A 23,056-nucleotide genomic window follows, 5' to 3' on the forward strand; every position below is an offset into this window, starting at 1 on the left:
TTGAGCATATAAGGCCTCAAAGCCCGCCCCCATAGTGACGCACTTCCTCCAACAAGGCCACACCTACTCCAACAAGGCTCCACCTCCTAATAGTGTCACTCTCTATGGGCCAAGCATTCAAACATAGGAGTCTATGACGGGGAGGGGGGGGGTCATTCCTTTTCAAACCACCATGATTCCATAGTTGGAGGAATAAAATCAGTTTTCTGTGCTGATATCAGAATAAGACAATAGGCTTTCCTATCTGTAGAACTGTAAGTGGAAGCAATGTCCTGAGGAAAACAGTCTTTTTCTTTTTTAAAAGATTTATTTTATTTATATGAGTATACTGTGTCTGTCTTCAGACACACCAGAAAAGGGCATTGGATCCCTTTACAGATGGTTGTGAGCCACCATGTGGTTGCTGGGAATTGAACTCAGGAACTTTCGAAGAGCAGCCCATGTTCTTAACTGCTGAGCCATCTCCTCAGACTAAGAAAAACAGTCTTTAAAGTAATCTTTCCTTTTCTGACTTTTAAAAATCATGGAAAAGTGGGGTAAAATATTTGAAATCCTCATTTCAGAGACTGAGTAATTTGAGGCTATGGCTTTGTGAGTCTTGAAATCAACGAATATGTCCCAAGATAAATAATTTTAACATCTCAATGTTTTGAAATTTGCTGTCAACTGGATCTGAGTTTTATTTGACCTTGTCATCTAAAAGTGCATGGCAGTGCTGTATTTCCAACATTTCACAGTGGCTCCCCTGTTGATTGCACAAAAGTCCAGTAAGCAATAGAGGACCTTTCTCCTCTAAGCTGCATTTGCAAGTGTCAGGGCAGCACATGCATATTTGATTAGCTTTATCACTGTAGAAATTTTAGCATTCAGACTGCAACACACCTAGAAAGATTCTTTCCACCTATTTAACTAGGGAAAGACCCTGTTCTCTCTAACTGCTTGCATACGAATATATGTGAAGTAGATAGTGTTCAGTCATACAAAGGATCTTACACTGTATTATTTATCAGAATGTCAGCATTCATTAGAGGTATTTCTAATATATTGTGCATATTTAATTCATCACAGTCTATATGTTTTGCCAGTATCTTGCACTAGAGAAAAGTTCCACAATTATATTTAGTTTCTAATTTCTCAGATCTCAAGAGGTGTTTTTTTTTTTCTTGTGAAGGCAAGAAAGTATCAGCCTGAACTGTCTATTTGCTGAAATTCTTAAAGTGGACCATCCATGGAAGGTCCTTTTGAGCCAGGTGTCTAGGATGCGCTGAGTGCCAATATTTCAGCCATCACTAGAGTATAGCATCCTCTGCTTTTCTCTCCCAGTAATTTCTTAGAAATGGCTCAACACTTGAAAACAAGGAGAGAAAAATGCATGGGTGTTTAAGAGTGAAAAGGAAAACATATGCAGAGAGGATGGCACAGTGGGAAGAGTAACAATCGACTGTTTCTAGGTTTGTAATTCCAATCACTGTAAGAGAAAATTAACAGACAAAGCATGTGGAAAAGCACAGTTGGTCCCTTCAAGCCATGTGTGATATAAGAATGTAGAAAGGTGTAGGATAAAGGCATCCTGACTAATTTGAATTTATACTCTTGGTACAAAATACACTGACTTGGAAATATCTAAAGGCAGACAGATCACAACTTAGTGTTGTCAAAGGTGACCCCATTCAATGAGGTCAACCCATTGGAATGACTACTTCTCTAAAATTGAAGAAGAGTTACAGAAACAAAACATATGAATAATTGTATGGGTAGAGATCTAGTGCAGGCCCTTGCCCATGCTAAGCAAAAGCTCTGCCACCATGCTACACCCAACTTCCAACTCCCAAATAACTTAGAACACTTTACAAATGGAGGTGGAGGTGTTTCCTACAGAATACTGTCCCCATCTCCACTTAATACAGCCTAGCTATCAGGCAAAAACAGAGTGATTAAACAATGTGTCTAAAATCAAAGCCCATGGGTGACAGAGGGTACTTCACCTTCTTTCACTTGCCCAAACAGAAATTGAGAGGGAGGAACCAATCCCCTCCAGACTGCTTAATTATAACAGAGACTACCAGAAACTGACTTCAGAGAAAGGGACATTTTGAAATACAGCCCACCAAAACAGGAAAATACTTTTAAGTGAAATGTCCTACTGGACACTTTATGTAGGAAAGCAGAATCGTTGCAGATTTCTGGACTATATGTATCCTTGAGTACAAAAGTCAGAGGGGAAAAAAGATAGCAAGAAACAAAGAAATAAGGTAAACATGGATGGGCCAGGAGTTTCAAAACAGAAACTATTGAAGGGTAAATAAAAGACAGACGTGAGGTCTAAACAGCGTGCACAGAGCGAAGAGATCTGGCAAGGTTACATAATGAAGTCGAGAGAGTGTAAAGGCAAACACTAACACAGTCAAGTTGGAGTATAAAAGGAAGATTGCACCAGAGATTAAGATAAATAAAATAATAAGGCATTGTTCCAGTACATAAGGAAAGAAAGGTCAATGGAAAAATAAACGGGGCCTCTGAGAAGCTACTGGAGTAATTGACAGAAGATGCAGACAAAGCTCTTCAAGGAAAAAGAAGTAACTGGAGGCTGTGGCTGCCTCAAAGCTCCCCAAGGCCACTAGAAGGGAGAAGAGGCAAGGACTCACAATTTGTAGCCAGACTGCAGGGAGGTTGTTGCAAGGTAGGAAAGGATCTATGAAATAGGATGACCAGAGCATGAAGTATTGAAGACAGAGAAGTGCCTCTTCACACACACAAACATACATACACACACACACACACACACACACACACACACACTATTGTCTCTGGGACAGTGCCCAGGATACTGAGGCAGAAGTTAAATGGAAATCTTCAGAGATAAGCAGAGAGGTGTCAGAAGTAGAGGGGAATTCTAGGGAAACAGAAGAGTCCCTTGCAGGGAGTGAACTGAAGATGGAGAGGTGGGGGGGGGGGGAGGGAGAAGAAGAAGGGAAGGCAGGAGAAGAGAAAGTTGAAGGGAAGGTAGAAGGGGAAATGAATAGGGAAATAAGAAGAGGGCATTTAAAAATATTCTGAGCAAAATGCTAAGGTGAGATGAAAAGGAAAATACTAATTTGCCATAGAAGAAAAAGCATGAAAGAAATTAGAGATAACTTAGCTCTTTATTCCTACAGAGCCTTCTTGGGGCTGAATGAATGAGGACAGCAGAGTTCTAACTCCAAAGTAAGGGTTGACTGTGTAACCTTGTATCTGGTTAAAGGATTTTTTTTTTGTCTGAAATCCTGTACAGAAACAAGTAGCAATGCAAAATTCCTGCTACTAGGAAATCTTCTTCAGTAGCTTCCTTTATAATGTTCCTACTATGGTAACAACCAACTTTCATCCAAGTCCTAAGTCATCTTCATCATCCACATTGATCTAATGCCAACCCCTGCACACACATACAAGCACACATTCACACAGAGGCACACACAAGCACATATACAGACACAAACACAGGCACACATATAGGCACACACTCATGCACACACATGAAGGCACACACAAACACACAGAGGCACAGACACACACACAGATATACAGACAGGCGCACACATAGAAGCACACAGAAGCACACACACAAACACAGATAGGCACACTCAGGTATACACACAGACACACACAGAGGCACACAGGCACACACAGAAGCACACTGACACAGACACACACACAGAGGCACATACACAAGTATGATTTCTCCCACACACTGGTACTGAAGATAGGACCTCAAACTTTTCATTGTTGGGCCCTTCTTCTACCACTAAGAATAGCCACCTTAAGTTTTTCAACAACTGGAAGAGAGTTACTTTAGTTTTTAGGGTTTTTTTTTTTGGTAGTTGTTTTGTTGCCTTCCATTTTGCAAGTAAAATAAGCTATTTCATGTAGAATCTTTCTTGGCAACTGGACTCTTGCCTCCGTGGGTCCAAGAGCTCCCCTTCTGCGGTCTTTTCACTTGAAACCCCTGTTTCTAGATGCTTCCAGAGGCCACTGGAGGGTTTGAAAGCTTCACTCTTTCCAGGTTGGAAAGCAGGTACTAGAGGACACTGCCAGAGGTTGCTGATCACCGGAAACCCTGCTCCCCACGGGTTGCTGCAGGAACCCGGGGAGACCTGGAAGACTTGCTGAAGTCTCTGACTGGTAGGGAACTAAGCAACGGGAGTGAGGAAACACATTGGATGCCCCTACACCCAAAAGCAAAAAGTAAGAACCAATTGGAAAGCTGAGGGCTGAATTTTCCTCAAAATTCACAGGACTTCCAGAGGAAGTCTCCAGAGTGGCTTGTCCTTTGCTGTTAGGAAACTGCAAACAGAGTTTTCTCATAAACATTTGGAAAAGAATGGAGAAGGAAAATCAAGAAAGAAAAATATCTTAATTTTGGAAACATTTATAGCTGAGAAGAGTCAGTCTCATTACAATTGTTAAGTTCAAAGTCCTTGTGAGTAGCTCTCACTCTTGTGAGCTCGCCTAGCTGAAGGGTTGGGGTGGGGGAAGGTGGAGTCATGGTTTCTTTATCAACCTCTAGTTGTTCTGACCCCACCTATGTTTGTTGTGAGGAGAAAACAATATAATGCTCGTAAAATGCTGGTAACCTGGCTCACCACGTGATATACTCTCAATAAAATTTGGCAATACTGTCAGTTTCTGTTATTCTTTCGCCTACACAAAGGTGATAACAATTACAGCAGCTTCTCTACTCGGAGAAGAAGACTTAGCCTTGGTATCAAATGAGGCACTACATTTTTTTCTTCAAGCCAGCATAAAACTTTTTAAAGCGCTTGGTAAACAGAGGTGATTTAGTCAATCGTGAGGCTGTCAAACGGACTTTCAAAACCTCATAAGCGAATGGAGTAAAGTGCAAGCTCTTTTGGAACGCAAGCATTTCTTGGCCCAAAGGAGTAAATTTCTCCTGGAAAAAAAAAAAAGAAAAGAAAACTGGCTTCCTGCCTAAATGAGGGCAGCCAGCCGGGAGGCCTGCAGGGCATCGCGCCCTAGGGGACCGCGCCCTGCTGCCTGCGGGTGCGCACTCAGGACAAGATGGGCAGGCCAGACAGCTCCGGAGAGACACTCAGAGGGTTACCGAGTTTGGCTGCGTCTGAGCTCTAGCCTTGGCTAGACAGCTGTTTGAGAATAGCAAGAATTCGCTCAGACAAGAGCCTGGGCTCCTAGTTTTACTGTTATCAAAGAGAAGACTTCAGACGAAGAGTCTTCCTATTTAATTTTCGACTAATACGTTCGCAAGGCTTTTTTAATTGCTTGCAAATGCATTTTCTCTGTACGATTATGGAATCCGTGTTGCCTGTCGGCTGTAAGGCTGAGGCAGAATACAGATCACCGTTAGGCTCTTGACAAACAGCTCGTGGAGGGAGGGGGCCGGGGGGGGGGGGAGGGTCAGGCTGAAGGAGAGAGAAAGAGAAGGAAAGGGAAATTTTAAAAATCAGTGACAGCCCTTAAACCGAAATGACTCGAGAGCCTGACAGAAATGTCAATTTCCCCTACATTTTGTAAAGTCATCTTTAAAAAAAAAAAATGTCCTGCCTTTTCTCCTCTGCAATTGGGAAACATTTTTATGTAAAGTGGCCATTGGTTTGCTGAAGGTGAAGTGGTGAGACATCGGGAGAGGAAAGAGTAGCTAGACGCTTTCAAAAGAAAGAAAGGAAAAAAGAAAAAAAGAAAGGAAGAAAGAAAGAAAGAAAAAAAGAAAGAAAGAAAGAGAAAGGAACCAGAAAGAGAAGCATGCAATTTACTAGAAAGGGGCTAGATAGAGGGACCCAAAGAGATAGGGGGGTTCATGAAAATGAGACAAGAGATGGGAGTGTACTTAAATGAGTCAAGAGATGGGGTCCTTATAAATGAGTCATTTTAAAACACGTTTTGAACTGTTTGGGGCACTTTTCTCTCCAACTTTCCAGTGGAGGAAAGCGGGATCCAGCAAAGGTTTCAGACTCTGGGTGGGAATCCAACATATTTGTCTGTTCACCCCTTGAAGAAATGCTCTGTTCAAGAGCCCACTGCAGCTGCAACGAGTGAAGTTGAAAAGAAAAGCATCTTTGTAAACCCGTGGACCAAGGGAGGTTCCAGGTGATAAAAATCCTTAGTAATTGAAAGTTAGAGTCCCTGAGCGGGAGAAGAACCTCTTGGACCTCCAAAGCTCTGGTTAGAAACCTATTCCGGAAGAATTCCTCAAAGGACTGGGAATCATCCAAGAGAAGACCCTATGGGAAAGCAGAGTCAGAGCGAACCCAAGATAGGGCATTGAGGTCTCTTTGCTTTAAAATTGTTGTTTTGTTTTAACAGTTATTTCAAATATGCCATGACAGAGGTGAGGGGCAATAGTAGGACCCACAGATTTCAAGCAAATACTTCTTGCTAGTAGTTGTGTAATGGTCATTTCAACTACTGACTACTCTGCTGCTCTGTGTGCTAAGCAGCCCATCTACCTTTCGGGTGTACAGTGTTCTACTGTTGTCCCCAACGAGAACAATTTAGAAGCTCTGTGACAATGGAAAATGTCTCTTATTGTGCATGTTCATGTCTGGGTTGTGGGGCTACATGAACCAATGGAGTAGAATGCACTAAATTCCTTTCTTAGGCAACGAACACAGATACTTGCTTAAGGCATAACATTAAGGGATCAGTCTTCCCTCTACTTTCCTCTAAAAAATAAAATAAAATAATTAAAAATGAAGGAAGTGTGAAAGGAAAGGAGAAAGAGGGAAAGAGGAAGAGCAGGCAAATGTAGATAGAAGGGGATAAACTGGGAAAGAAAAGAAGATACATTTGTTAATTTCTTTTGATAAATGTATCTAAGTGTGAGGGGATGGTAGAAATTGCCCAAATAAAAGCTAGTATACTGTGGCTCAGTAGTAGACAATATACTTACTTTAAAGCCTGAGTTTGATGCCAACACACCACACACACACACACTAAATCACACTAAATAATTGCAATCATTACTCTACTTTATTTAATATGGCACAAATTATTAAGAGGAAGTCCCAAGTAGGGGAGGAGAATGAGGAGGAAGAAGAAAAAGAACGCTTAATAAAACTTATTAAAATTAGGGATAAGGGCTATCTGACTGTTAATTGTTTGCCAATCTCAAACTTACAGGAGGTACATGTCCTTTTAGTGAAAATGCTTTAGAATGGATCCAAACTAAAACAAACTGCCTGGTAGTCGCCTAGAATCTCAGAATCTCAGGAAAGGGAACTTCAATTTCCTAAAGTATCTGCCAGCTCTGAATCCTACCCAAGGTAATAATTACACACACACACACACACACACACACACACACACTTCTTAGAAGATTTTGTAGGATAATCCCTTCTGTGACAAGGGACAGGAGAACCAAATAGGGGAAGAAAAAACATGGCTGCTAAAGGAGAACTCTCCTCAGGAGGCGTCAACAAGCAAGGTTGTCTCATGATCTTGTGTGCTATTTTGAGTAGGTGTGCAACTGGTCTCTAGCTGAGACCAGGATGTACACCACCAGTTTCCCTTTAGAAGGGGCCCCAGGCAGCCTGTCACCCTGAATCCAACATGCTATGGTCAGCTAATTCAATTTTAACATCCCCTGGAGAATGTGTAGCCAATCACTCTCCAAGAAAGGAGCAAAACAGAAAAAAAAGAGGAATTAACTTTGCTAAAAAGCCCAGTCTTTGGGTCAAGCAAGATGTCACTTTATTAATTGCTCAAGACTATTAATTGGATGAGAGGGGAACTGGAGAAGGAGGTGTCTGACAGAAACAAATCCAGTGGCTGCACGTCACACACATCAAACACACCTGCCTCAATGAATTTAATTATAAAAGGGGCACACAAGCAACCCCAGAGCAGATGGGAGAAAATGCTGACCAGTTAGTACATATGGCACAGATGATTCCCCCAACTATCCTTTCAGGGTGAACCAGCCTTTAGTATTTAAAGTGGATATAGGTGGGACAAAGCAGTTGAACAATTGAAGTTCCCTTTGTTTAAGATGCTGATGTAAAGAGTGAGAAGTTGGGGGAAAAAATGAACCAGCTCCAACAGAGCCTGACAAAGTAGATCCTATAGCAAAAAGGTGTAGACTTCTCCTTCCTCTTTCATCTCCATTGGGTGTATTTAAATATCTCTCTCACTCTATGACCTTTCGTTTCCTCCTAAGCCCAAGAGTGTTCAGCAACTAACATAAGGAAACCCTGCCTATCCTTTATTTGGTTGCTTAAAAGTCACTCAGGAAAATGTGTAGGTATTGGGAAAGTAACAGACAGATACAACTGCCAGCAATTCAGTAACGTCATGAAGTATTCAGACAGAAGCAGCAGCTGGAAGGTACCCTGTGATAGGCTGTAAACTTCATTATCAAGAGCATCCTGAGACCTATTTTGAAGAGAGATGCTGTTGATCACTGGCTCTGGAAATAAGAATGAGTATGTTGATTAGCATTGCTCCAATGCAAGCTGAGGCAGTCAAGCTTTCGAGCCTTCTGGTTGTCCTAGAAGGGAAGGTTGTACATCCTCTCCTTGGACCTAAGCTAAAAGTAAAAGGTGTTTCACCTTAACTGAAGACAGATGTTCCTGAGAGTTGAGAGTGTTGGGGACAGATGGGTTTTACTTGTCTGAGAAGGTACTATCCTTTCTTATTTGAATGAAGACACCTTATGAAATTAACATTTTGCACCAGCAAAAGTGTCTTATCATTCACAAGGTAGGTAGGAGGTCCTCCATATTCTTCTAGTAGGGATGAAGCTGGGCTTTGTCAGGGGCAAGAATTCTGAGATAAGTTCATAGAATCAGGCTCCAGACCCCGTGGACCACTGTGTATGACATACTATCGATGTTCACTGTGGATAAGCTATGAGAACAGGGCTTAGACCTAACAAACAAAGACTCTAAAACAAGCATTTGGGGGTACAGGCTCTAAGAACCAAGTGTTCCTCTTTCCCTCCTACTTAAAGACCAAGTCCTATATTCTTCATTTTCATCCTTGCTGGCCTTGCTTGAAAAGCCTTCTGATTTCAACAGACAATGATGTGGAACTTTAGGGTGGGGAGTGGAGGTAAGTCCATCTTGACATGGGGAGCAAATATTGGCTGCTGATCCTGTGTGGAAGTGAGGCATCTCAGATCTCTATTGTAGACAATGCATTTTAATTCTTGTCATGTGTCTTTGTCCATTTGTATAGAGCGAAAAGCTCTGAGTGACAGCCCTAGCTACCCTGTGTGAGCATGCCCTAATAAACCCTCCCAAACCCCCCAACCAAAAAAAAAAAAAAAAAGCCACATGTCTGTTTGCCTGCGGCTTGTTATTAAGACACCTTCTCAGCTTAAACACTTAAAAGCGAACCAAATGAAATAGCAATTAAGACTGAATTACCCTGTCTATCTCTGAGATGAGCCAGTGGGGCCAGCCAGCCCGCCAGGTTGTGAGTTTTTTTATTTTTTTTCCCCCTTGCATAGGCAAGTTTGCTGATAAAGCCATTCAGGGCCTCTATATTTTGAGCTTGTTGGTAACACACACACACACAGACACACACACACAGACACACATTCAAGACACTAGATAACTCAGTGGATCAGCCTAAATTTTGGATGAAGTATAACTCTAAAACTGTTTGAAAGTTGAGAAACCTACCAAGAAATGAAAATAGGTGTGTGTGTGTGTGTGTGTGTGTGTGTGTGTGTGTGTGTTGCTGGCCCAAACATCCAAAAGAGGAGGCTTCCAACATCCTCTTTGTAAATGCAATATCTAAATATTTAAGGGTTCCTTAGGGGGTAAATGGTGATAAAGTAACTGCTTGTGTTGTTGGATGGTCCACACTCTCACTTTCCAAAACAGAAATAAGAGAGAAACAGAGACAGACAGAGAGGCAAACAGATTGAAAAAACAAAACAAAAACAAAAACAAAAACAAAAAAAAAACCAAAAAAAACCCACTGTTTACAAGAAAGAGAAAGAGAGAAACATGAAAGGGGGAAAACAGGCTGGGCTGGGGAGTGAAAGAGATCTACTTAAGTGTGTAATATCCTCACACATCTTTATTCTCTTACATTTTTCCAGTTGTCCCACTTCTTCCCAACAGAAACCTAGGACTGTCCATCATGGTTATTTATCTTAAAAACCTCTAAAAAGAAATGTTAGCCACCGCCTAGTATTGCCTTTCAAGAAGGAGGAAGAACAGAAATTCAGTGTAAACATGAGGGGGGAAAAAGGTATTGTTTTCACTTGGAAGAAGGCAGACATCCCAACTGGGCAAGACTGATTCTATTGCCTGTTTGGAAAAAAAAAAATCAGCTTTCAGCATCCAGGGAGTAGAACCAATAGGAACAAATGCTCAGTCTTGTAAAAGAAAGGTTTAATTAATATATATTTCTTTCTGTAAGCTGCATGTATTGGGGGTAGATTTCTATCTTCACAATAAAAATGTGTAAATGCTCTCTGCAGAGATGCGTCCCCACCTCAGTCGGTATAGAAAAGCATGATAAAGGTTGTGGAAAATGGATAAAAATGTTGAAAGAACCCCCAGTTCCTTATTAGGCGAAGATACAATATTTATTCCTTGTCTCATGGGATAAATCTCTTCTGCCTATTGTCCTCCCCGTTCTCACTGCTGATGCTTAATTTTCAAAACTTCTATATTACCAAGGGACCTACGACATCAGCCAAAGAAATTCTCAGCAAGTACAAAATCTGTTCCAGGGAGCTGCTTTTGTGCAGAGGGAAAATTTTGTTCCTACAGGTTTTTAAGTGGGTACGAGGCAAGGAGCTATCTGATCCGGGCAAAACCATTACAGTTTAGATCTCTATCTACGGAACATTTTTTTTCTTCCTTTAAAAAAAATTGGAAAATACAAGAAGTTTTGGATTTTTTTTTTCCTGATTCTTTTTTTGGAGGGGGAAATTGCATCGTAAGCTTTTGGAGAAACCCAACATGTCAACTACCTTTCCGGGACTAGTCCACGATGCGGAGGTATTATTACTTTTTTTTTTTTTTTTGGTGAGCGCGCGCGCGTGAGTGTGTGAGTGTGTGTGAGTGTGTGAGTGTGTGGCGGCGGCGGTGGTGGCGGCGGTGGTGGCAGCTTCCCCTGCCTCTAATCTATATTGGACCGTTACGTTTAATTATAATCTGGCTTTCCGGAGAAGTTACGGAAGGGAACGGGAGAAAGTTCGTTATGACATCTGTCGCCAGGGAGGGTAACTCTCCTCCACGTTAAGCACCATTTGCCGTAATGAGGGAGAAACATAATCCTAACAATAAGGGGGGAAGAAGAGAAAGCTAGAGACACAGAAAGGATTCTCCGAAAAGCAAGGAAAGGGGATTGATGGGGGGCGGTAGGGGGACGTGGAGGATGGAGAAGAACGCAGCGCATCCATTTTGGAAGGGGTTTATTCAAGGAATGGCACACAAGTGGCTACGGAGGCGAGCAAGTTGAACAATTTGCACGGACTGGAATTTTTAATATATATGTATGTATATATACAATTATATATGTGGACGATGATCTTTTTTGAGCAGCCCGGGCTGAACACCTCCGCATGGCCAGGAGGCATTTCGGTACTAGGGAGCAGCGAGGTGAATCCGAGCATTCTCTGCGTGTGGGCTCTTGCTCCTCGAAGCCCCCAGTCACCTGCAAACCTGACTCCAACGCCTAGCTCCAGGCACAAGTTGGGAATTGAAGGGTGTGTTTGTGAGTGTGTGTGTGTGTGTGTGTGTCTGTGTCTGTCTCTCTGTCTCTGTCTGTCTGTCTGTCTGTCTGTCTGTGTGTCTGTCTGTGTGTGACTGTGTGTGCATGTGTAATGTCGCCCGCACCTATATAGGGTGGGGGATTCCCCCCACCCAACCCTGCTCTCTCCACTGTGAAGACGAGGCCGCCCACCCCAGTTCAACTGTTAGCGAAGTCTGCTTGGTGAAGGCACTCACTGAGTCCGGCTGCTCTCCGGAGCTCAGCGCGCTCTCTCTCCTTCTCCTAGGGAGAGCCAGGGAAAGCTCCCGACTCAGGGAGAGTGGCACCTTGGTTGCAAAATGACAAACCTCAAGTTTTTTTGCTCTCCCCTTTCCCCCTCTTCCTTCCAGATACGTCACGACGGATCAAACAGCTACCGTTTGATGCAGCTTGGCTGTCTGGAGTCCGTAGCCAATTCCACGGTTGCCTATTCCTCCTCCTCTCCTTTAACTTACTCTACCACCGGCACCGAGTTTGCGTCCCCCTACTTCTCCACTAACCACCAGTACACCCCGCTCCACCACCAGTCCTTCCATTACGAGTTCCAGCACAGCCACCCGGCGGTCACTCCCGACGCCTACTCTCTGAACTCGCTCCACCACTCACAACAGTACTACCAGCAGATTCACCACGGGGAGCCCACCGACTTTATTAACCTGCACAATGCGCGGGCTCTCAAGTCCTCCTGCCTGGACGAGCAGAGGCGGGAGCTGGGCTGCCTCGATGCCTACCGCCGCCACGACCTGTCCCTCATGAGCCATGGCTCTCAGTATGGAATGCACCCAGATCAAAGACTCCTGCCAGGGCCCAGCCTGGGGCTGGCCGCCGCGGGAGCCGACGACTTGCAGGTAAATAAGCGTGCAGCGGATTTGTCTGCGCCCTCCCCTTGCCCTCCCCCTCCCGCTCTCTGTTAACTCTCTAGCTTTAAGTCTCTCTCTCTCTCTCTCTCTCTCTCTCTGTCTCTCTCTCTCTCTCTCTCTCTCTCTCACACACACACACACACACACACACACACACATACACACACACACCACTCACCCTCGCACACGACTTAGGGAAAGTCATGAAATTACAGGAGGACTGTGCCCACTGGGTTCCTCTCATTGGATCAATAGCTGAGGCCCCTTCCTGGAGCCAGTCATCAGAAGTCTTTTGTGAATCTACATTTCTGACACTGAAAGAATAGGTGTGTGAGATCAGTGGACCTGGGTTTGAATCTGGAGATCTCAGAGTAAGATTCCTAAAAGCTGATGACCAATCAATTGTATCCTCGGTTTCCAAAATTTGCAGAGTCTCCAGCATTGGCCTAGACAGAACCTTTACGGGAGTCTCGTGATGGGGGGTGGGTGGGCGGGATGAGGAGAGGTTGTTTGTTCTCAGGAAATTGTTGGCATCACGAAATTGAGCCAAAGTTTCACAAACATATCAGATTGCTGTGTCAAGCAAGGAACCGCAAATGACAACCTCAGAACACCCCCCAATAAAATAATGCACAATGCACGTCACCAAGGTATAGCTGTGTTTCTCTGTGCCTGAGCTTACAGGAGCTTGTAGCCCGGCAGCATGCTTTATTCTTTCTCTTCAGGTCAGTCCATCTTACATAAGATGTAACTTATTATGCTGTCAAAAATGAGTAAACAAAGGAAGGAAGACAAAGAGAGATAAAGCGGGAAGGAGAAAGGGAAAGACAGGAGGATGAGAAGAAAGGAAAGAAAGGAAGGAGAGGAAGGAGAGAGGGCAGAAACAAATTCAGACACGGCAGAGGCCACCACTTAGTCAAGTCTAATACTTTCTTCACACCGTTTCCACATTTGTTGCCAATAACAGAATTTTTAATTAAGTGATCCTATTGTCTTAGACACATTTCAAATCAATAAACACCGAGATCTAGAATAAGATACCCAGAAGAGTCAAACTGGAACTTTCTTTTGGTGGAAAGAACATCTCTGCCCGTTGCGAGTCTTTCCTTTTTCTGTCTGCACAAAATCTGCCACCTCTACTTTCTCCTGAAGATTGGGAACATATTCCAGGAGCACAACTTGGAGACAGAAGAGATCTCTCGTTGCGCACAGAATATCTTCCTCCCTCCTCTGCCGCTGAGCAAGAGATTAATTTTAAATTAAAGTGGAAGCCCTTACAGTTCCAACAAAGAGCCAGAACCACAAGATTCATGCACATGAAAAAAGATTTCACTCCTAAAATGTTGACCTTATACACTTATATTCACAAAATAATTTTATACGCTTAGGGCATTTTTTAACATTTTTCGCAGGATCCCCTTATGTCTCAGGAGGGGGAAAATCTGCCATTCAATGCTTAGCTCAACTAAAACCTATTTACTCTTTTTAATAGCCACGTCTGTTGCTGATTTTTTTGTATCTGTACAAATTTTTTTTCTGTGCTAGGCACAAAGCTGGGCATTTTTCAAAAGAGAGGATTAGAACATTTGCAAGCACCAGACAAAGGCAGAATCCTGTGCAAAAGGACACCGTAGTTTATCCAATTTTCGACTTAGTGCCATTCAACTGGTCATTTATGCAATGTCATCTGACCAAACAACATGTTTTACTTATGAGGGGGGAAGGTTTGTTAAGTGATGAGACCAAGATTTATTTCTTCTAAGAAAATAAGCATCTTAACAATGCGCCAAAAAGGCAATTAGTCCGCTTCCTTGGAAAGCTTCGTTTTCTTTACCTTTTACATTTGAAATCTCTTTTTAAAATCTTTATTTCAGTCCATCTCTTATATATGTATTATTGTTTTTTCTTTTTACTACTCTTGTTGGAGTAACACTACTCTTACTGAGGAAGGAAACACTTTAAAATCCTAGATAAAACAGAGTGGTGTGTGATGTCTGCACGTATGGTTATAACGACCTCTGTAGGTGTGTGTCAGTGTGTGAATTATAATATGTATGAACACTAGGACAAGCTTATAAATCTATAAAGTTATTCTACTCCTCTGGATGTGCTTGGCAGAATGAGAAAGAAAGAACCACCACTACATTTAAAACAAGAAGTGAGGAGGGAGAGTGTGGGGAAAACCTGTCTCTCTCCTTTTATTTCTTCCTTTTTAAAACATTCATCAGCATATGCCTCATTTCAAATGCAACAAATGTAAATATACTTTTCCCTGCACAGAATTTTAAGTGAAAGTCCAATGGTTTGGAGGGCGGTCTAAGTCTGCCTAACAGATGCAAACGGTCCTGTGGCTTTGGTTCCATCTTTGAGTTCCCTAAAAAGATTTGCTATGGCCAACAAAGGAAACTGTCACACCTTTTCCCATCACCGCTCTAATTTATGCTCAGTCTCCAAGTTTTTTTTTTTTTCATATTGATTTGATAATCACTTTAAGGCAGAACATTTAAAATGAGAAAGAGCTGGTGAGTTGGTTGAAAAGGGGGGTCTTATGGGCCTGCCTCAATATGGTGAAAATGGGGAGGCAAAAGGGAGCCAGGGCTGTAAAGGTTGTTTTGTAAAGTGGGTTTTTATTATGCACCGACTCTCTCCGCATTTACTTAACTCTTCACGGGCTGTTGGGTAGGTTAACACCCTTCAAGGCCTCTTTCATGTCCAATACCTCGTTTGTTTGTAAAGGAAAATGAGCTTTTAACACATTTTGATTCTGACGGGGGAAAAAGACAGACACAGGGAGAAATTTTTATTTTTCTTAATAAAAAGAATCAGTAAATCCTTTCCAGTTTTCTAGTTCAACTGATCACTCAAGCACCTTGGGAACCTAGGGATCTAGGGATCGGTAGGGAGTGAACGTGAAGGTGTTTCCTCCACCAGGTCCATTTTGGATAGGATTCTGTGGAGCTCCCGCTTTGGAGGTAAACAGAATCCTTATAAGATATTCTAATCCCTCCATGTGAAATTCTTCCTCTTAGCCTCCAATCCCAGACTTGACACTTAAGCTATCGTTTTCTTCACCCAGAAAGTGGTGAACATGCATGCGCCTATGTATACGCTGTGTCTGAGACTCAAAGTGCCTCTCATTCTCTTATGCCCAAATTAAAATCTCTTAAGCCTTCTAAAGTGTAGTATTGGGAGGGATGTGAAATGCATACCTTAAGATGAATAGAACTTTTTAGATTGTAGGGTCCCAGCTCTATGGTGCTTTGAATGGTCTCTTGAGATGGGGTCAGGGATAGGCTAGACTGAAATACCTACAATATTTGAGTGCTTCTATTTCTTTTTTCTTCTCTATAGGGTTCTGTGGAAGCCCAGTGTGGGATTGTTCTCAACGGCCAAGGGGGAGTGATCAGAAGAGGTGAGTAGGAATACCTTGGCCCCAAATATTAGTCTCTAGTCTGTTTCTTTGTTTTGAAGACTTTGGGGAGACTTGTAAACATCAGATTCTTTGTCTGATGATTAAGAAAAGAATTATGTTAGTCAATTATTCTAGGACCATACAGGCATATCTACATTAAAAAGCCTCCTTTCTTCCATTGACACTTGAGTGCTGAGTGAGTCCCACTTATGCTGGGAACTCTCTACTCACAGCATGGTGACAGCATCAAAGTTAGGGAGAAAATTACTGGGATTTAAAAAAAAAAGTTTTCACACTTCTTTCCCTTCACCCATACCACATCCTGGAGCAGGATTTATGGTTTCTTTTAGACCTAATGTGCCAGCCACAGCCTGGGTGTTTGGGGTGATGGTGTTAGCTATGGGCCTTAAGGGATTCTGTGAAAGGCTGTATCATTGAAGCTTTCCAGGAGGCTAATGAGTCACCAATATTGTAGCTGCCTTATTATTTTTTTTTGAAACGTCCAGAACATGTCTTTCTTTAAGGCAGGGTGGGAGGAGGAGGTAGTGTTAGTGTTAAGTGTACTGGATAAAGCTTTCTTGTTCCCATCTGTTGAGGAAAACATCTGAATCCAGAGAGTTACCCATAGCGTTGGAAAGGGGGGTGAGGCGAGAGAAGAGAGGTTGCATTCAGCTGAGGCACTGAAGGGGGCTGTATCTCAGATGTTCCATTTTGACAAAAGGTTTTGAACTATGACATTCACAGGGCCTCAAGGCAGTACAGATTTTTACTGGCTTTGCTGCTTAACTGTACCCAGAGCCTCTGAAGTTTATTTTTCTAGCGTGCCCAGTAACCCGAGGAGTGCATGAGGCAAGAGGGACCAGCTGTTATCCCAACTTCATACGAATTAATAAGACAGCCTATTCACCAAACTAATTCCTGCTTCAGGGCCACAGTTGTCTCTAGTAACCAAACTGTTAAACTTCTGTTGGTACCAAATAACTGTCCCTTAGTCCATCTCCATTTCTTTCAAAGTTAGCTGAATGGTTTACCTGTTTTGGAGGGAGAAATGGCACTCTTTGAAAACAATGGAATATTTTGTGTTGAAACACAGATTTCCTGACCCAGGATCCACTATAAACACTAAGAGAGAAAACAAAGGATGTTTATCTTTTGTAACTTGGCTGCTCCAAAAGTGTGTGCCTGCACTGTATGTCAAATTTAAAAGAATTACTCGAATCTGTTGTTTCATATTTTTGAGATTTCAAAGTTAATTTTTAGTGTATAGATATCACTACTTATAGACATTTAAAAGGATTGCTATTAAGCTTTCCAGTCAGGCCTGTATTCAGCCATATTGAAATTACATGAAACGGACACAAGTTTATAAATGTTAAATTTAACTCTTCATTAACTTTTGGACAAATAAAACATACACCGTGAAAGGGGGGCTCAGTAAGTCTTGTTGATTGGGGTCTGTTGGGAAAGAAAAATAGTAAAGGTGGGGCCAAGCGCTCAGGGCGCACAGGCAGTACCGTGGTGCTGAAGGACAGCGCCACTAATTAGGGAATGAAGCCGCTACTTAGAGAGCGAGCTTTCCACCGCGGTTAGTGCATTCTGTTTCGTACTTGCTAAAATACCACTCCCAACGCCTGACTATCACATCCAAATGATTGTAGCACAGCTGACAAAATGAATTCCAGGTTTGGCGCTGGAACTGTAGACCCTGTGGAGTCAATAAAGTTTCCAGGGGTGGCCTTTCATCTGACCATCCAAGAGGAGTTAAGCTTTGAGGTGTCTAAAAGGTGGAAGTGCGCTCTTCTTCCCTCATCACAACCACGGAAGTGAAGTTCCTCGGGTGATATTTTCTTATTCTTGTACAATTCAGTACTTATTTGTTTCACTTTTAAAAAATCCTTCTCTTAGTCTGCTATTTTAAACCACGCGTTGATTGTGTAGGAGAAAAGTGCAACTCCCAAGGGAAAGAACCTGGAACTTCGGAGTTACGCCCTAGCAAAATCTGTAGCCTCCCCACCCGCTGAGTAATTCAGATCCAAGCATCTGAATTGTCTGAATTGTCCATTTTCACATGTCTTACAGGACAGGAGCAATCTGGGCTCTAGAGAGATAAGTGGGAGGGGGGATGGCGGAGGACCAGGGGGAGTGTTGCTTGACTCTGTAGCTGTCTGTGTTCACAATTTCCAAGTGGATAGCAAGGACTTTTATATTTTGTCAATGCTGCCAAGTCCCCTCATGCCAAAATACCCAGAAAACCCCTTCTCTTTATTGGCATGGTTGCACACAGAGAACGCTCAAATCAATAACTCAGCTCCTCTATGGTTCATCAGAAATAGAACATTTAAGTGTTCAGCTATTCCCTTCCCATTCCCCCTATGGTGCCAGTATCTGTTACTTTTGCAATCTACACTTTACAGACTGTCCTCTCTTAAAGTAGTCTTTTCGTTCCCTCATTTGCTCTCTTTTATTAACCTCTTGGATATGTTTACATCCCTGGTGGTATCCTGCTTCTACAATATTAGGAGAAATATATTTACTTCTCAAGACACTCCCTCTCAGGGTCTGCCTTGAGTAAAGATGCCTGCTTAAACGTGCTACCTGAGGTGGGTAGAAAGAAGCTGGCCTGGCTTGCAGATGGGTAGAGAGATGGGGAGTCATTGGTCCCTAAATTTGTAGTAAAGAACAAATGTCATTTCTCAGACTCACTTTGTTAAGTGTCAATTACATTTTTTTTCCCCTTGTAAACGAAGGCCTGATAGCCAAAAGATGATGTAGACAGACCGGGGAGGCAGTAGCGAGGTAATTACCACCTAGATAAAATATTTGCGGCCGCCTCGGAGGCCCAGCTCCCTGCGCGCTCACTCCCGGTTAATGGTGTGCGCGATTTTGCCCGCAGCTCCGCTCATCAGAACCAATAATCTTTACTTTACCCTGCACTCGCGTATCGATAGCTTCTCTCGCCTCGGGCGTTGGCTTTGATATGTTAATATTTCTGAGTAACAAATTCTGCAGAGATCATATTAATGTTGTTCGTACAGAGTGGAGCTTTGCCTTCGTTGAATATTCAGACAGTGGGTTTCAAAAGGCATCTCTCGAAGAAACGGGCTTCTATTTACAGGAGTCGCCTATGTTTTTAATCATTAAAAAAAAAAGGAAGAAAAGAGAAAAAAAGAAAGACCTACTCCTTTTTTTTTCAGTAGTGACTTTTCTGAGGCGTCCTCGGGCCCCTCCCTTTTGCAGACACCCAAGCTCTTTTATTTCTCTCAGAGTGTTTAATAATAAAATAATGATGAGGACCAAGACAGTGACTAAGCTAATCATGAATGGAGTCAGGGCTGGAATCGCAATATAGGGTTCCATTGGATAAAAGACCTCTAGCCTTCACATACTTAAGGAAGATGAGAACACTCAGAATTCCTGTATGTGGGTGGAAAGTGACATTTTGGCCCTGATCTCTTTTGTAAAATCAGGATGGCAAACTAAAAAAAAAAAAAAAAAAAAAGTGGGGGGATGAAAAAAGTGTAGAAGGGGCAGCGCCCTTGTTTCGCTTTGTGATCATCTTGCCTTGCAGCCCCAGGCTAATATCCAAAGCTTAAATACCGCTATAGCCTCTGGGCCACGCAGAGAGAGAACCCACCGGCCACTTGCAGTCAGGAGCACTTTCCCAATTGCCCTTGGCTACACAAAATACAAACTACTTTGAATCAAAACATTTTGAGGGGGAATTAATATGATTTGAACTCTGCGCGTTTTAAGGGAGCTGGAGTGTATCAGATCGCTGAGGTGAGTGGCTAGCCAAGAATGAGGCGTTTATACTCTCGCGCAAACATTGTCCGATCTGATTTAATTCTTTTTCAAAAGACAGTTTTAGCTTCTGCCGCCCTTTCTACCAATAATGGATAGGACAGAACTGGCACTTCTTGGGTTTTTTTGTTTTTTGTTTTTTTTTTTTTGCAGCCCTCAAGGCCACTGCCTTGCGCCTCCTCGCAAGGACACGCTCCTTGCTTTGGTCTTTTAGATCGTTGGTTGGACCTTGGGATCACACTCAGCAACTTTCAAAAGGAGCAAAACAGAGGGTAGCTTACTCTCTCCTTTGTCAACATCCTATCAGTGAATCTACCCTGAATCTCTTGTAGTTAAGCCGGCTCAAACTCACCCATCTCTTTGGTTCTTCAACCCTTTCAAATGAAAATAGAGCTGGAAACTTCATGTGCCTCCTTAATGCGAAAATGCACTTGAATTCAATCTCTTTTCCTGGACCTCCAAAAAAAAACAAACAAAACAAAACAAAACAAAAAAAACCGCATGCACCATCGAATCTAGAAGCACGGTTGGTTTGTTGGATAGCTATTTTTCAGGAGGAAAGAAGATGCTTTGATACTTTCTCCTCCTCCTCCTCCTCCTCCTCCTCCTCCTCCTCCTCCTCCTCCTCCCTCCTCCTCCTCCTCCTCGTTCTTTCCTGCTTGGAAAATCACCAGGACCTAAAGTACTTCATGCTTTGGGGACTCCTAATGAATCCCTGAATCCCTAAGCATACACTGGGACATACTATGAGACAGGAGGGATTTATCTGGTACCCAGTTCCCTTTCTTTTGTTTTGATGGAATGTAGAGCTGGCTCGGGAATAAGCTACAGCTATTTGATGTAGTAACACCTGTAATAGCACAGCCTTCCTTCGGAAAGCACAATTCCACAATTCGCTGCTGACACACCCTCAAAGGCCTACGTGAAGGCAGCTAAGTCCTCACCTTTTTGCTGTTTGAATACAATTAATATCTGCTGCCATAGGGGGAGGGGCTTCCCACTGGCAGGGGTAGAGAGTTGGTAAAGGGAGAAAGGCTAGAGGGGGGAAACAGCTCAAAAAGATCCTACCCCACCTATCGGACAAGAGGGACAAGAGTACCTCGCGGAAATGAAAACGCAAAACAAACAGGGACAGGAAACTCCTGTAACCGCTTACACATTTTTAATGTGTCAAGGAAAAAAAAAAGCGATCACTGGAGATGAAGAAGGGGAGGAAAAAAATCCCTACCGTTTGTATTTCTTTCATTTGAATTGTAAACATCTGTTTGGCTGTAAGGCGAACAGAACATTTATTTCAGCTCCTAAGATTTGGTCTAATTATGTCAACACAAACGTTTGGCCGAGTGGGGCGGTGCTGAGGTGTTATGACTGAGAGCTGCACACTGAGGCCTGGGGAGCTGAAGCAGGCTAGGAAGTATTGATCACACCTGCTAAGCTCCAGGTAGCCTCTTGGCACAACTGGGTGTGTTCTTAGGGGGTGGTTATGGTGTGACAACTCCCTGGAGATAACAAGTCTGGGGTGAGAAGAGGTTTACAATGTTTTGCTTCCCATTAGGTTGTGGAACAAACTATGAGTGAGCTCACAACCATCATAGCACTGATCCTGTGGTGTGGCAGCTGCTCACCACACCACAGAGCTGATGTTGGGTACTATTACTCAGGCTGCTGAGTATGCATCTGTCCACTTCCTGCAACACCTCTTCTAGAGATGGAAATAAAAAGGTGTGGATACCTTTCAAAGAGAGGGATTAAGAAAGAAAGGAGTGTTCTTCAAGTTGATAGGCCAAATTCCTCCTTGTCACCAATGCTTCCCCCCACCACCACCACCACCAACCTATGCTCTGAAGGCAGGAAGACAAATCCCCCAGGCCAACCAAGAGAAATATAGCTCCAGCCTTCTTTAGGCTACTCAGGATTTTCCAGAGTGTGAAGGACAGTCTAAACCTGTGTTCTTCTATGCCAGGTGTGCTTATAGCTACAAGACTTGGCTAACTTCTTCCTGTTATTTTACCAGAACAATGTCTTCCTTCCTTCCTTCCTTCCTTCCTTCCTTCCTTCCTTCCTTTCCTTCCTTCTTTTTTTCTTCCTTCCTTCCTTCCTCCCTCCCCCTCCCTCCCTCCCCCCTCTCTTTCCTTCCTTTTATCTATTATTTTTAAAAGCAGGTTCTAGACAAGTGTTCTTGAGACAATGCTTGACTGCTTATGTAGTTACTCATTAGAATTTACAGACTCATAAGAAATAGGTCTCTCGAAATTTACAAGCACTGGCCTCTGTAGAAATATCACTTCTCTGCGACATTCTTCTCTGAATAATATTGTACTTTTTTCTCTATATACATTGCTTCTCTAATGGGGAGGAAGAGAAATCCTGAGAAGTTCTGCATGACCTATCTGGCTCTGTTAACCAAGCCATCCCCAGCCTGATTGTTGAACGGAAAAAAATCAGTATTTCCCAATATCTGTAAGAGTTGAGGGACCTCAGAGGCACAGGGATGGCTTTGAGGGGGAGCACAGAATGACTACTGTTGATGGCTTGGTGAGATCACTTGGTGAGTGTCCTCTGAGTTCTCATCAACACTGTTGGTCTCAGTTCTACCACATCAGTATTTCCCTTAAAAATACAACACCCTGATTACTATGACTTTATTTTTTTTGTCTGCTCTCCTGAAAAGTAACCCACTGGGAAGAAAACTATCAGGTTCCCCAGGTTGATGTAAACTCTACAAGTTGCCCAATCTTTAGCCAGAATAAGAGTGTTCCCCAAGGCTGCAACAATGCCACGTATCAAAGCAACAGAAATTCCCTTTAAAGATTCTGTGACATAAAAAATAAAAGAGTCTAGAGTTGATGGATAATCCTGAATACAAAATAAATCCTTGAGGCAATTTGTGTGTGCATAAAGCATATTCTTAATATGCAGCCCATGTATCTTACCTAATACATGCCTATTTTAGCATAAACCAGAAGCCCAACATGGATGGAGGAGCAAAAACCACTCAGGGCTTGTAGAGTTCACAGATAGCTAGGTAGCTTATCCAGAGGATGTGCTGGGAATGAATAGCTTGCATTCAACCAAGCCAAAGGGTGATAGTTTCTGAATGCAGGCAAACTAGATTTAACTCATATTTCAAAATTTGTAACCATTTTTCTCTCTAAATAGATTACTAAATACAGGAAAAGTCTAAAATTGTATGGTCCCACACTTTTCTGGCAAGGGAAAAAAATGCTCAGACACTTAATTCCAATTCTTTAAGATTCCT

At 42.8% G+C, this 23,056-nt stretch overlaps 1 protein-coding gene across 1 annotated transcript in view; it reads left to right on the plus strand.

Annotated features, from left to right (window-relative positions):
• The first annotated feature begins 10,414 nt into the window (after nucleotides 1-10,414).
• Nucleotides 10,415-23,056, plus strand: part of Tfap2d (transcription factor AP-2 delta) — a 60,482-nt gene continuing 47,840 nt past the window's right edge. The window contains exons 1-3 of the mRNA XM_028766751.1: nucleotides 10,415-10,970; nucleotides 12,075-12,572; nucleotides 15,936-15,996. Of these exons, the coding sequence (XP_028622584.1) occupies nucleotides 10,932-10,970; nucleotides 12,075-12,572; nucleotides 15,936-15,996 (598 nt within the window). The 5' untranslated portion in view covers nucleotides 10,415-10,931. The remainder of the gene's footprint in view (nucleotides 10,971-12,074; nucleotides 12,573-15,935; nucleotides 15,997-23,056) is intronic.

Source organism: Grammomys surdaster, unplaced genomic scaffold, assembly GCF_004785775.1.
Source record: "Grammomys surdaster isolate TR1022 unplaced genomic scaffold, NIH_TR_1.0 169, whole genome shotgun sequence".
NCBI lineage: Eukaryota > Metazoa > Chordata > Mammalia > Rodentia > Muridae > Grammomys > Grammomys surdaster.